Below are 14784 nucleotides of genomic sequence, written 5' to 3'. Positions count from 1 at the left end.
AAAATCCAACACTAATTCATTTATTCTCTCATTCACCCGCAAACATCACACGACAACAAATCAATCTCCAATTCTCATGTTCATCGATAAATTCATCTTACGATTACCTCCGATCAAATACCATTGTATAAATCGAAAATCATATAACAACAAACTTTTAGAATGCGATTATCTCGCCGAGAATTTTATTGTCGCGGGAAAAGGTTTTTAGGAAATTCAATTTCAAAGAAAGTAAATCAGAAAATTTTGATTATGGTGGAAACAAGTTGAAAAAAATTGATTTTATCGTAATTGGTAATATATGAATCCACTAAATGCAGCTTGTATCGTTAAAAGTAACATGTAATGACTAAAAAACTGATATCGTCTTCGTTTATTATGTAATCCATCAAAATAACAACGATTACAAAGAAATTGTGATATAAATCAGGGAAAACGATTCCTTCTTGCCAAGTCATTTTCTCTAAGGTAATTATTTCTAGCCCATGGTTAATGTTTTTCATCGATTGAATAGTTTTACGTAATTCAAACACTGAAAAGTACAGAAAAAAATTTCCGAACAATGATTTTTCATCAAATAGTCTGACCCTAAGTTAAATAAACGAGGAAGACTGTGGGGGACAATTTCATCTTTTTTTTTTCTTTTATTTGTAAAGTATTACCCTTCGGAACAAAATTGCGCAAGTGTTTGCAAGCTAACGTCGTTGATAAATCCAGACCCAAAAAAAAAAGAAAAAAGAAGTCGTTGATAAATGTCAGATTTGTATGACGATAGACCACATAATTGATGCCAATAAAGAGATTCAAAGTGAACAATCATATCCCTTCATATGCTATCTTGTCCCGAAAAGCAGAAGAGAAAAAGTGAAATGCTAAAAAGAAGGTGGACATATGTTAAGGTCTTGAGCGCGTAGCAAAAAAAGACAAAAGCAAAGCAAGAAAATATTCCATTCCACTTTTCTTAAAAGTTAAGTTGAAAAAGGCTTGGACTGCTTGGTCAGTGTCGATCACCAGGAGATAAAATCATGAAAATAATAGGTGCTCAATCAAGTGAAACACGAATCATCGGAACCTATGGGATGGGTGGCATCGAAAAGATGACTATTGCCAAAATCATTTACTATAAGCTTTCGTGCGATTACAAGAATTGTTACTTTCTTCCAGATATCCAAGCCCCCACAACTAAAGTCAGAACAAAAGTGAAGATGGTAAAACAAGATCTCAAGGATGATTTCTCGTGAATATAACTATGAAAAGGAATTCCTCGGGACAAGAAGGGGCAAAACAGGAATGAGCAATAATGAATGATTTCTTGCCACCGAAACGCATCCTCATGTTGTTGTTGTTTTTCTTCTTCTTCTTCTTTTTCTTTTGCCTTGCGGGCTACTTTTGACTAAAGTCCTGCCGATGACGCAAGAGGCGCACGCTAAAAAGCGTTGGTGGGTTTTCTTTTCCACACTAGCATGACCCATCTTCCTTTTCTTTGCTTTATATCTTTTCATTATTATCACTTTGCTCTTTTAACAAGATTTTCCTCGGATTCTCTCGGGCGTTTCATCGTGAACGACGGTTGAGGTCCCCGGCGGGTTAATTACTTCGATAGTTAATTGATAGGCGGCCCCCATTTGATTATATGATTTCCTTTTTTTGGCCGGCAGCATCTGATGAATGATTCCATAACACAAATTCAATAATTTCTGGAGATTTTCAATGATAATTTGTAAAATAACACACGTTCGCCGTTTCGCATGACGGGTTTTACTTAATGGCAATTTAATTACAATTGCTAGCCATATGTGGTTTTTTTTTCATCAATGTTGTTAAAAAAGATGTGCACTTTTACTCAATAAGCACGGGCTTTTCGTCATTTGAAGTTTAACAAAATAAATCCGGGTTATTTACAAGTAATGTTAATAAGTATACTAAAATTGATTTATTAAGTGATATTGATCAAATCATCTTAGCAAGTGAATGAATGGATTCATGAAAATAGATACTATACAAGTGTGAAAATACAAACGGTTCTCATTTTCTTTTATAAAAAAGTCATTTTTGGAAAAACTAAATTTTCCAGATCTAGAGAATCTTGAGCTTTCCAAATTGCTATTAAAAATGTGCTTAACTTTCTACTTTATCATGGAGAACATAAATTTTCAGTTTTGTATTAAGTTGACATGGAATCTTAATTTTCTTTGAAAAAAGTCCTGACCTTTCGATTTTATATTGCAGCAAGATGTCTATATCGCAGATTTGACAAATAAGTTTAGTAGATAATTTCAGAGTTTCTACCTTGGCCCCTTGTCTATCGTATGCCATCACAGCACTTGTCTTTTACTTCTTGGTTTTATTTCTTGGCCCGATCAGCCCATCAAACTGGACTGGCCGGAGTTCACCTTGATTAGGATGGGACGAAACGAACTTGGTTGGAAGTTTGATGTCTGCTTTTGTTGACTTCGACTTTGAATGAATCCGCCCATTTATTTGTTTGGGTGGCAAAAGTTGATTGCAATCCCCAAAATATCTGCATCACATGTCCAATGATTTTGCCGCGTTAAGGAACGCAAATAATTGTCAACTTTGATAGGCTGGGAGCGATGCTTCGAGGAAGCATCCTTATTGACCAATTTTGCAGCAAAACTGGCCCACGGCTATCTGCATATTTAGCCAATCCTTTGGCTTTTCCAAGTTCAAAACCTACCAAAAGGTCATTCAAAAAAATCTTCCTATTATTAGTTCCTTAATGTTCTGTGGTGAAGGAGGAACAAAGGGTCTTGATACTTAAGGCCCCCACACATCTATACGAAAAGTCTTTCTTTTCTTTTGATAAGACTAGGAGTCATGCAGTGGGATCCCACCTATTTTCTCTTCTTCCCCCGAGCTTTTGAACTAATGGAGGAAGCTCGATTTCGATTCGAATGAAAGGAGTCCGATTTAAAAAACCAAAAATTTAGTGGAGTATAATCAAAGCTAAAGCTATCAAAGAACAAATTTAATTTTCCATTGGTCTCAATTCGGGGAATTTGATACTTCCCAAGAGTTTTTTTTTACTCATCGAGTCATCGTGATTTAATATCTTCAATCTTAAATTTTTTGTTGGTCACACTAGGATTTATGTCTGAAAAGACTTAAGAACTTATGAATTCAGGAATGGAACATTTTTACACCTCCGGATCTAACGAGATTTTATTTTCTATCGTGAAACATGAAATGTTTAGTTACCGCGAAATTGATTTAGAAACTTCGAAAAATACTCGCAAGCAAAAACTTTATTTTCTAAATAATCTGGCCAATCATGGCATCAATCAAATAAAAAAATTGATACTGTCTAATTTAACTAAATGAAAATGGAATGTGTCATATACATATAGTTTGGTATTGCATCGAAATGTAATCATTAGATTAATAGTTGCAAGAGATTGGTCGATTTGATTTTGATGCAGACGCCAACAATCTAAAACCTAAGCTCCCTATGCCTCGTTTTAACGTAGTATTAACATTAGCTACCACTCTCGGAAAGAGAGAAGAAAAAAAGACAGAACAGCGTACGGTTGTTGCAAGAAGACTGAAACATCACGGGTTTAGAAGGGCAAAGTCAAAAGTCTATGAAGACTTGGACTACGAACAGTCCATGAGCCAACTTGCTCGAGAAGGAATCACACCAATGATTCATCTTGCGATTCCCTCCGATCAAATATCATCATATGAAAATTGAAAATCATATAAAAACAAACTTTTAGAGTGTGTTTATCTCGGTGAGGATTTTCTTGTCATAGGAAAATGTTTTTAGGAAATTTAATTTCATAGAAAGTAAATTAAAAAAAATTGATTATGGTGAAAACAAGTTGAAAAAATTGATTTTATCGTAATTGGTAATAAGTGAAATCCATTAAAGGCGGCTTGTATCGTTAAAAGTAACATATAATGACTAATAAACTCGAATCGATATCGTCTTTGTTTAATCTGTAATCCCATCAAAATAACAACGATTACAAAGAAATTAGGATAAAAATTATGAAACCATATTTGTAAAGTATTATATATGATCTTGTTTTTGGGAATGTAAGAAAATTTAGCACTGATGAAGTATATTCTTCTCACTTCAACGTAGCAAGAGATCAGGAAAAACGATTCCTTCTTACCAAATTGTTATTCTCTAAGCTTATTGTTTTTAGTCCATGGTAAACATTTTATATTGATCAAATAATTTCACGTAATTCAAATACCGGAAAAGTACGGAAATTTTTTCTCAAAAATGATTTTTCATTAAACAAACTGACCCTAAGTTAAATAAAGAAGATGGTAAAACAGGATCTCAATGACAATTTTTCATGAATATAACTATGAAAATAAATTCCTCTAGGTAAGGGAAAAAATCTTGCCGACAACAAAAAGGCACGCTAAAGCATTGGCAGGGTCTTCTTTTCCGCGTTAGGATGACCCATCTTCTTTTTCTTTGCTGTATTGCTTTATGTCTTTTCATTATCACTTTGCTTTTTTAACCATATTTTCCTTGGATTCTCGCTGGCCACTTTCGCCGTGAACGCCGGTTGAGGTCTCTAGTGGGTTTATTACTTTGATAGTTGATTGATAGGCGGCCACCATTTGATAAATGATTTTTTTTTTGGCCGGCAGCATTTGATAAGTGGGGCTTTTGAACTTTTTTCATCTTTGAAACATTTCTCAAAGAAAAGATCAAGTGAGATCAATGGAGGGGAGACAATGCTCGGTTTATTCATCGTTGGATTGATCATAATCCGGACTCTGAAAAGCTTATGATATTGTACGTGCCAACTCTTTACGGGTGACTTTGGTTAGCTAAAGAATGGTTGATAGAAGATGATTTTGGTAGCTGCTGCTTATGTTGGTTGTCGTCAAGTCAATATCGTGAAACTTTAGTTGCGAAGTGGCTATTTTCTATGGGGAAACACAAAATGTTCAGTTACCACAAAATTGATTTAGAAACTTGAAAAATACTTGCAAAACAAACAAAATCTGTTCAAAGAAACTTTGATCTTCAAATAGTCTAACAAATTGTGTTATTAATCATCAGAAAAGTTGATACTATCTAATTTAACTAAATGGAAATTACGAAATTGCCATATACATATAATTTTGCCTTGGATCGAAATACAATCATTAGATTAAAAATTGCAATAGCTACCACTCTCCAAAGAAAAAATAAAATAAAAGAACGGCGCGGGGGGGGGCGGCGGGGGAAGGCGTGTCTCACAGAACTAGAAGGGCAAAGTCAAAGTATTCGAAGACTTGGACTACGAACAGTCCGTGAACCAGATTTCTCAAGAAGGAAACGCACATCGACCAAAACAAAAAGGAATCACACCAATAATTCATTTATCTGCGCGCGTGGAACAACAATTCCCAAAATAGGCCCGACTCGACACCCAAACCCCGAAAGTGACCCTACAATTATGTACAAGCGAAAACGCGCCGCGGGCGAGTGCGTGGGGCATTCAACGCAACGCGGTGTTGTCAGAAACTCCACAAAGACAAAGATTATTAAAATTCAAGAGCATAATAACTGAAAGCACTCGATTGCTCCCATCTTTTTAGAATTCCACTAGTTTATTTACTCCGCAATTGTATCTTCCTGTTTTTTCAATTGCGTTATGACGGTGAAGATAAAAGAGAACAATTGAGTTGGGAGGGGCCACTTTGGTGTTGAAAAAACCTGCATTCGTCAACTTTGACAGGCTGTAATGAAACGTTCTTATTTGACCAATTGTAGCAAACTGGAGACCGTGACTCTCTGCATATTTAGCCAACCCTGTCTTCCACGTTTAATGACCCACAGAGATCTCCGTTTGTTAGTTCTGGCTTCTAAACTTTTTCCATCTCTAGCTGCCACTGCTTTTGCTGCTATACTTTTCAATTTTTGTTCCTTGAAGAGAAGATCAAGTGAGATCAAATGGAGGGGAGTGCCAAAAAAAGACGCATCTGTGAAAATGATGGAACAGCAGGAGGCGCTTCTTCTACTCACACTTCAACAGAAGGTCAAGGAATGGCTACTTCATATGACTATGAAGTATTCTTGAGCTTCAGAGGACCAGATACTCGAGCAGGTTTTACTGACTTCCTTTACACTAGTCTGATAGCTACAGGAATCCGTGCATTTAAGGATGACGAAGATCTCCGCAAAGGGGAAGAGTTTGCCCCTGAACTTCTCCAAGCAATTAAGCAGTCAAAGATCTTAATACCTATCTTTTCGAAAGATTATGCCTCTAGTGTATGGTGTCTCAAGGAGGTAGTCCAAATGGTCGAGTGCAAGAATAATGGGGGACAAAAGATCATCCCTATTTTTTATGATGTTGCGCCTGCAGAGGTTCGGTACCAAACTGGGGATTATGAAAAGGCCTTTCTTTCACATGAAAGCAAGAAGCGATATGACCAAAAGACCATCAGAGAGTGGAAGGATGCTCTCCGTGCAGTTGGGGAAATAAACGGACACAACCTGCAAAGCATGCCCAACAGGTGATTGCTTTTATCATTACATCTCATGTGCCTTGTATCGTTGAACTGGATACATTTCAACTGGTCTCTTTTCTAGATTTGTGTTAGTTTTGTTGAAATTAAATTGTGTGCAATTGAAGTTATATCGTCAAATCACACTAACTAATGGCACAATCCCATTTTTGTCCCATTTCATTCCCAGCAACATTTTGTCAGTTCAGGTCATTCGTTAACCCCAAGTGCCACCGCTAATTCACCTACAATGGAATAAATCGTTGAAGAATACATTTCAAATAGGCCTATAGTTTTCAATTTGGTCTTGTCAGAAAATAGTTGGTTCAACACAGTTTTCTAACTCATTGCCTTTTGACCTCCAACAAACACTAGGCAAGAAGGCGAGTTTGCAACAAAACTCACCAAGGAGGTTTTCAGAGAATTGAAAAGGGCTTATTTGGTGGTATCAGATTACTTGGTCAGTGTCGACGACCATGTGGATGCAATCATGGAAATGATTGGTGCTGAGACAAGTGAAACACGGATTGTAGGAATTCATGGAATGGGTGGCATCGGAAAGACGACTATTGCCAAAATCATCTACAATCAGCTTTCAAAAAATTTTGAGGGTTGTTGCTTCCTTTCTAACGTCCGTGAAACGTCAAAACTCAAGGGCATTCACCACTTGCAGCATCAGCTCATCTCTGACATCCTCAACACGAAATGGATAGATATAAGAAATATTGATGAAGGGATTAAGACCATTAAAGACAGGTTGTCTAATAAAAGAGTCCTCCTTCTTCTCGATGATGTGGAAGAAAAGGATCATATGAATGCACTCATAGGAAATCATGATTGGTTTGGTAAAGGGAGCAAACTCATTATTACTACTAGAAACAAAGAGGTTCTTAAGCTTACCAAAGTGGACAATCTTTATGAGGTTAATGTCATGGATTTCGCTCGATCTCTACAACTTTTTAGCAAACATGCCTTCAGAAGAGATTCTCCTTTAGACGAGCATATCGACCAATCCAAAAGGGCGATAGGCATTGCTGGAGGCCTTCCGTTAGCTCTTGAAGTCATAGGTTCACTTTTACCTTGCATTGATAAGAAAAAGTGGGATGACAAATTGGAGCAGTTGGAAAAAGTTCCTCATTTGGATGTTCAGAGTAAGCTAAAAATAAGTTTTGATGCATTAGAAGTTCGACAACAACATATATTCCTCGATATAGCTTGTTTTTTCATTGGATATGACAAAGACATTATGGTTCATTTCTGGGAAAAATCTAAATATTTTCCAGAAGAAGTTATGGAGGTTCTGCAGAACATGTCTTTGATAAAGATTAGATGGGGTAATAAAGTGTGGATGCATGACCAACTCAGAGACATCGGAAGAGAAATAGTTCATCAAGAAAGTAAGATGAAAATAGAGAAGCAAAGTAGGGTGTGGGATCCTAAGGAAGCATTGGATTTGCTGAGGAGACGTAAGGTAAAATACCCCCCAATATAAATTCCTAGTATTTATGGATTTTTTTTTTCAAAAAATAAAAAGCCAGTTACTTTTTGTGTTGTTTAGCACCATTACGACTTCCTCAACCTATATTTTTGCTCCTTTAAGATTACAGGAATGATAGCACTGAACTTCAACTGCTATATATAGTGGAATTGAATTAATGTGTTTCCCTTCAACTTTTTTGTGTTAAAATTTTACCTTTGGGCAGGGGAAAACAAAAGTTGAAGCTTTATGTCTCAATTTGGACAATCAGTGGCAGTATCGCTTTACCTATGAGGGCTTTGAGAGCCTATCATATTTAAGGTTCCTTGAAGTGGGCGGTTCGATGGAAAATTTCTGTGCAGAAGCGCGGCTTCTTTGGCATGAATTGACATCAAATGTTCCTTCAGCTAATGAGAATTCAGATCTCCTTCCACAATTACGTTGGCTTTCGTGGCGTCGTATTCCCCCAATATTTAACATTACAAATTTCTCCATGGAGGATGTGGTTTTTCTTGATCTTTCTTCCAGTGAAATCACGGATGATTGGAAGGGGTGGAGGCACATGGAGGTATCTTATATGCTAGACAACACTTATTATTCCGTCTTATGAGATTCAAAAGTAATCTTTGCATAATTTTTCTTTTACAGGTGATGAAGAATTTGAAAGTTCTGGATCTGTCCTATTGCCGACACTTGAAGAGAACCCCCAACTTCTCTGTTCATTCAAATTTAGAACGTTTGATCCTATCGAGTTGTCCATTATTGACCGAAATTGATAGATCGATTTGTCAGTTGAAACGCTTAGTTTCCTTAGATGTAAGTAATTGTGAGAATCTTCAGAGGCTGCCAGGTGAGCTGGGTGGAGATCTTGCAAGCCTTAAATACCTATCTCTGAGAAGTTGCAGATTGTTGGAGAGGCTTCCGGATACAATCGGGAATTTGGAATCGCTGATTGAGATGGATATATCTATTACGAGGATCAAAGAACTACCCGATTCCATCGGAAAATTGAAAAATTTGAAAGTAGTGAAGATGGAGCATAGTGGCATAAGCAAAATACCCGATGCCTTTTGGACGATTGAGAAGCTCGAAGAAATACATGTCGGCAGGAACAGGATGTTTGCTCCCGAGCGTTGCCATGTGAATATTGGCAATTGCATCTCCAGAAATCAATCCCTGAGGATCTTGAGATTGGATGGGGTGGATATATACGCGCTACCACTGAGGCTTCCTGAAAGTCTCATCGATTTATCGCTGGAGGAGTTGTGCATGGACACGTTTCCAGATCTCTCGTACCTCACTAATTTAAAGAAACTGAATCTGAGATTTAGGGGACGTGATTATGATGGGAAATCATATGGGCCCGTGGAAGATCCAATACCACGGTGGATGGGGAACTTGAGCAATCTGGAGTCTCTGGCCCTGCGCTTTGATTGTGAGACCGCCTCACCAACAGACCTAAGCCTCCCTACTCAACTCAAGTCACTTGACCTCAAGTGCGGGATTACCACCTTACCAACAGCCCTTCCTCCTCAGCTCGAGTCACTTCGCCTCTCGACCACTAAACTGCGTCACCTCCCGAGTCTTCCCCCAAGTTTATCCTCCTTACGTTTGGAAGGTTGCGACTCACTTTGCTCGATGGAGGATCTATCGAATTTGAAGAATCTATCATCTCTCGGCATTTTGGGCGCTGCAATTGCAGAGATTCGAGGCCTTGGTTGTCTGGACGGCCTACGAGATATGGACCTTAAGAGCCTTGGACAGGTGAAGATACTACCTGATCTGAGCAATTTAAACAAACTGAGGCGTCTTGATGTATGCTATTGTTTTAATCTGGTAGAGATTCAAGGGGAACTACCACGGTTTTTGGATGGGTTGTATATTTATTCATGTCCTTCTTTGCTGAATTTACCCGATCTGTCAAGCTTGGTGGGTAGGCAACGGGTTGTAATAAAAAATTGCGCTAAATTAAATGAGGGGGCAATTCTTGCATATGCTCGGATGAAACCACGAGATTTGTGGCTTTTAGGCTTTGACCAGCTGCAGATCCTACGTGGTCTAAGTTATTCAAACGAACTAAGATGTCTTCATGTAGACAGCTATCGTAATCTGGTTGAGATTCAAGGCGAACTACCACAATCTTTGGAAGAATTGAGGATTTATTACTGGGAATCTTTACGGAAGTTGCCTGATCTGTCGAGCTTGAAGGGGTTGCGAATGGTTTGCATACGTAGCTGTTGTAGTCTGGCTGAGATTCAAGGTGAACTACCACAATCTTTGGAAAAATTGGAGATTTATGACTGTGAATCTTTACAGAAGTTGCCTAATCTGTCGAGCTTGAAGGGGTTGCGAGAGGTTTCCATAAGTAGCTGCGGTAGTCTGGCTGAGATTCAAGGCGAACTACCACAATCTTTGGAAAAATTGAATATTTCTTTTTGTGAATCTTTACAGAAGTTGCCTGATCTGTCGAGCTTGAAGGGGTTGCGAAAGGTTTGCATAAGAAGATGCGGTAGTCTGGCTGAGATTCAAGGCGAACTACCACGATCTTTGGAAGAATTGGAGATTGATGACTATGAATCTTTACGGAAGTTGCCTGATGTGTCGAGCTTGAAGGGGTTGCGAGAGGTTTGCATAAGTAGATGTGGTAATCTGGCTGAGATTCAAGACGAACTACCACAATCTTTGGAAAAATTGGAGATTTTTTTCTGTGAATCTTTAGAAAAGTTGCTTGATCTGTCGAGCTTGAAGGGGTTGCGAGAGGTTTGCATAAGTCACTGCGGTAGTTTGGCTGAGATTCAAGGCGAACTACCACAATCTTTGGAAAAATTGAAGATTGATACTTGTAAATCTTTACAGGAGTTGCCTAATCTATCGAGCTTGATGGGACTACGAAAGGTTGAAATAAATCGGTGCAAGAAATTAGATGTGGAGGCAATTTCTTCGCTTTGCTCGGAGAAGGGAGTCGAATTTCTGGAAGAAGACAATGAATGGGACGGAGAAGAAAGATAATCTGAATCTAAACATGATGGAGAAGACAACGAATCTGAATTTGAGGGAGATGATGCCGAATCTGAATCTGAAGATGAGGGAGAAGATGACGAATCTGAATCTCAGGGAGAAGATGAGGAATAAGTGCACGTTGCTCTTGAAAGCTTCTTGATCCACGACCACAAATTGTTGCCTCATGTTCAAACTTTAAACAACTTGAGGTAACCTATTTCATCTGACAAATATTTGTTTTCCCTTTTCTGCAATCAAATTCTTTCTCAGATATGAACAGAAAAGTTTCACATGCACTTTTTTAATTACCTTTTCATGAGTTGATGACTGAAAATCTGATGAAGGTATTGAAATTGTGATACATCCGTACAACCAGAAGGTTCTTAATTATTTTCAAATATTCGTTCTCTTTTCCTTGTTTGGTTTGGCTTTTTTGGCTATATATTATTTGGATGGTTTCTCCTTGCTTTTATGTTTCCCAGCTGGAGGTATGCATCTCGATTGCATAGTTTTTATTTGACATGTAACAAATTATTAGAGATCCTTGTCGATTTGCTGCTTCATATATTTCGAAGTTGATAACCTCGCTTTGCTTTGGAGATAACTTTGTTATGCTGTAAACAATTAGATGGAATGTGTGCTGGAAGGTCATATAACTATGGTTCTCATCCTGGAACTTTACGGCATAATCAACTCATCGTTGCAACTGTGAAGAAGACAGACACTCTGTATTGATATGCTTATGTTCAGTTTATTGTCCAGAATAGGTGTGCTTCTTACTGAGATTTGCAAATGTTAGGGAGAAGTTATAAAATGAAGAAAGACGAATTTCACTTGGGTAGCGGCATCAATAGTTTGCCCGGAAAAACTTCCATCTGTGGCAGGATAGAGGAGCTACTTAGCTTCTCCGAGGTATCATAAATCACCTTATAGTCAAAGGCTAATATTTCAGTATTACTGGTGCATAGGACATATGATACGTCTCATTGGGGTCAGAAATCATGTAAATGGATTCTTGTGTGAACTCCATTATCACCTACATCTTCTGGAAATGGTTGTGCCTAGGTGATTCTCTGTAATAGAAGCCCTTCCATTCACCTCAAGCTGTACTAGAGCACTCTTTTAGGGTTTAAGATTGACAAGAAGTGCTAAGGGAGACATCTCAGCAACCTGCTTTTTTGCCGGTTTCTAATGTTGTTGAAAGAAATTAGAGTTTGAGAAACTTACAGAGAGCTTTCTATGCAGGGAGCTGCGGCTAATGGGGCGGCTGTACAAATGAAGACCAAATAAAGGAAAATGAGGATGACATATAATGTCAACTAAATTCCCTTTCACAATCTTGGGGTGGTATTCACCTGTTGAGTGACAGAAACTTGAATATTAGTGACGGAAGTCGTTGCCTATTGATGAAATTGTTAAATCTGTTAAACTCGGTTTGAAGTTTTAGTTGAATGTTTGGCCCTTTTTTCTAGAGAAATCATTAGAGCAGGGCAAAGGGATGCATTGTGCAATTTGGGGCATCGCACGTAATGTTTTTGGGGTTAAAAGGACTATTTAAGCAAACCTAATTGCTTATTAATCCGTTTTGTGGGGCTATAAGAATGAATATTGCTCTTCATCTGTATGTGTGTTCTCTTCATTGATAGGCAATAGAACTTGCTTATCAGTAGCCAAATATTCCTTTACGAGGAAACACTAGAAGGGCACGGGGAGAAAAATTGTGTGCGCTGAAAGAGGTGTTCACAGCAGTCTTAGTTGCGCCTGCCAAAACCAATTCATGGACTTTTTGATGTGAAAATGGTGTTCAAGTTAGTCTTACTCATGAGTATGATAGGCGCTCACAAAGCAGGAAACACGGATTGTTGGAATTCAATTGAATGGGCGGTGTCATAAAGTCAACTCTCGCCAAAATTACCTATAATAAATTTTCACATGGTTTTGAGCACTGTTGCCTTGTTTCTAACAATCGTGATACTTCAGAGCTCAAGGGCATTTGGTACTTGTAGAATCAACTCATCTCCTATGCCCATAACTGGAAATTGACTAAAATAAGTAATGTTGATGAAGGGATCAAGACAATTAAAGGTAGGCTATCTAGTAAAAGAGTTCTCTTCCTTTTTTATGATGTTGACCAGAAGAAACAATTGAATGCGCTCGGGGAAATATCTATGATATTCAGGCATTACTGAATTCTTCAACGCTGAATATCAAGTGCTGAAGGATCTCGAAATTCTTAGTGCTTCACATTGTTCATTATTGAAGATAATCTCTTCCATTGGTCACTTCAGCACTTAGAATTTCGAGAAGAAATTCTCTTCCTTTTTTATGATGTTGACCAGAAGAAACAATCGAATGCGCCGGGGGAAATATCTATGATATTCAGGCATTACTGGATTCTTCAACGCTGAATATCAAATGCTGAAGGATCTTGAAATTCTTAGTGCTTCACATTGTTCATTATTGAAGATAATCTCTTCCATTGGTGACTTGACATCTCTATCAAGGCTATCTTTTAGAAACACCATAATTACACAACTTCCCCTGTTGATTGGAGCTCTTACAAGCCTTGAATACTTGTCTTCAAAAAGAATGTGAATGTATAGAGAGGCTTCCGGACTTGATTGGCAATCTGCAATCACTACTTGAATTCGATATTTCCTACGCGTGCATTAAAGAGCTAAGACTCAATGGGAAACATGAAAAGTTTGAAAGCAGTGAGGATAAACAATTGTTTTATTGGAAAGATACCTAGTGCCTTATGGTTGTTGTAAAAGCTAGAAGAAACAGACGCAGCACATGGTGAAAGCTTGCAACTGGAAATTCCAAATGACATTTGCAGAAATTTGTCTTTGAGGATCCTGAAATTGACACTAACTGAAACATGCCAAGTACCAAAGCTTCCAGAAAGTCTCGTTAGTTTGCACATTAATACATCGACGACAATATTTCCAGATTTCTCAAACCTGACAAGTTTAAATAATTTGTATCTGGCCATTCGACCAGATGCTTACCCTGTAGACAATTGTCAGCTTGTGGAAGATACTATGCCATGGTACATTGTGAGATTAAATAAATTTGAGTCTTTAACATTGTCGTCTGCTATTGTAACCACCTTATCAACGGATATTGGCAGCTTTCACAACTCAAAAGACTAGAACTCCGGCGTGCTAATTTGTTGTGCCTCCCAAGGCTTCCCTCGGAGTTTATCTTATTTATGTGTTGAATCTTGCCGGTGGATGAGAACAACGATGGATCTCTCAAATTTGAAGAGACTGTCAGAACTAATAATGGAGAACTCTACAACATCAGAGATTCAAGGCCTTGATTGTGTGGAGTATCTACGAATTCCGGAGCTCTTCGATCTTGAAAAAGGGAGAGAGTTTCCATGATCCGACTCATCGGAGGAAGTTGAAGTTAGTTACACTAGATTATTGTAGTAGTGTGGATTTTGCTTGTCGCAAACTACCAGAATCTCTGGAAGAATTGTTGATTGAAGGCCCTGCCATCCTCGATGTAAGTTGATCGGGTAGAAATACTTTGCAGAGAGGGGATAACATGCGTGAGACCTGACTGTTTCAACTTGAAGAGGTTCAAATGATCCGAGCCTTGCATTGCTTAGGAGATTCGGCCATTTCTCGAAAAATGGAGAAGACACGCTCTGCAGAGGAGTGCATTTTCCAATAAGAAGTGCATGCGGTTCTTGAAAGGTCCTGCATTTACAACCAGATTTGTTGTCAAGGAAACTTGGAAACTTAAACAAATTGCTTATTGCCCTATGTCATTCTAGTAGACATTCGTTATTGTCTTTCTTGGAATCATGTTCTTCA

General features: G+C 38.2%; 1 protein-coding gene across 1 annotated transcript; it reads left to right on the top strand.

Moving 5' to 3' along the window:
• The first annotated feature begins 5483 nt into the window (after positions 1-5483).
• On the top strand, positions 5484-12434 carry LOC115665151 (disease resistance protein L6-like). The gene is made up of 7 exons (XM_056319921.1): positions 5484-6489; positions 6856-7951; positions 8184-8525; positions 8606-10447; positions 10853-11166; positions 11708-11869; positions 12203-12434. The coding sequence occupies exons 1-5, from the start codon at positions 5927-5929 to the stop codon at positions 10964-10966; spliced, it is 3957 nt and encodes a 1318-aa protein (XP_056175896.1). The 5' UTR covers positions 5484-5926; the 3' UTR covers positions 10967-11166; positions 11708-11869; positions 12203-12434.
• The last annotated feature ends 2350 nt before the right edge of the window (positions 12435-14784 follow it).

This window comes from Syzygium oleosum, unplaced genomic scaffold (genome assembly GCF_021117445.2).
Source record: "Syzygium oleosum isolate NSW1041296 unplaced genomic scaffold, Sole_v2.1 Sole_v2.01, whole genome shotgun sequence".
Taxonomy (NCBI): Eukaryota; Viridiplantae; Streptophyta; class Magnoliopsida; order Myrtales; family Myrtaceae; genus Syzygium; species Syzygium oleosum.
Note: the sequence above shows the minus strand (reverse complement) of the source record. Positions and strands in the feature narration are given on the sequence as shown.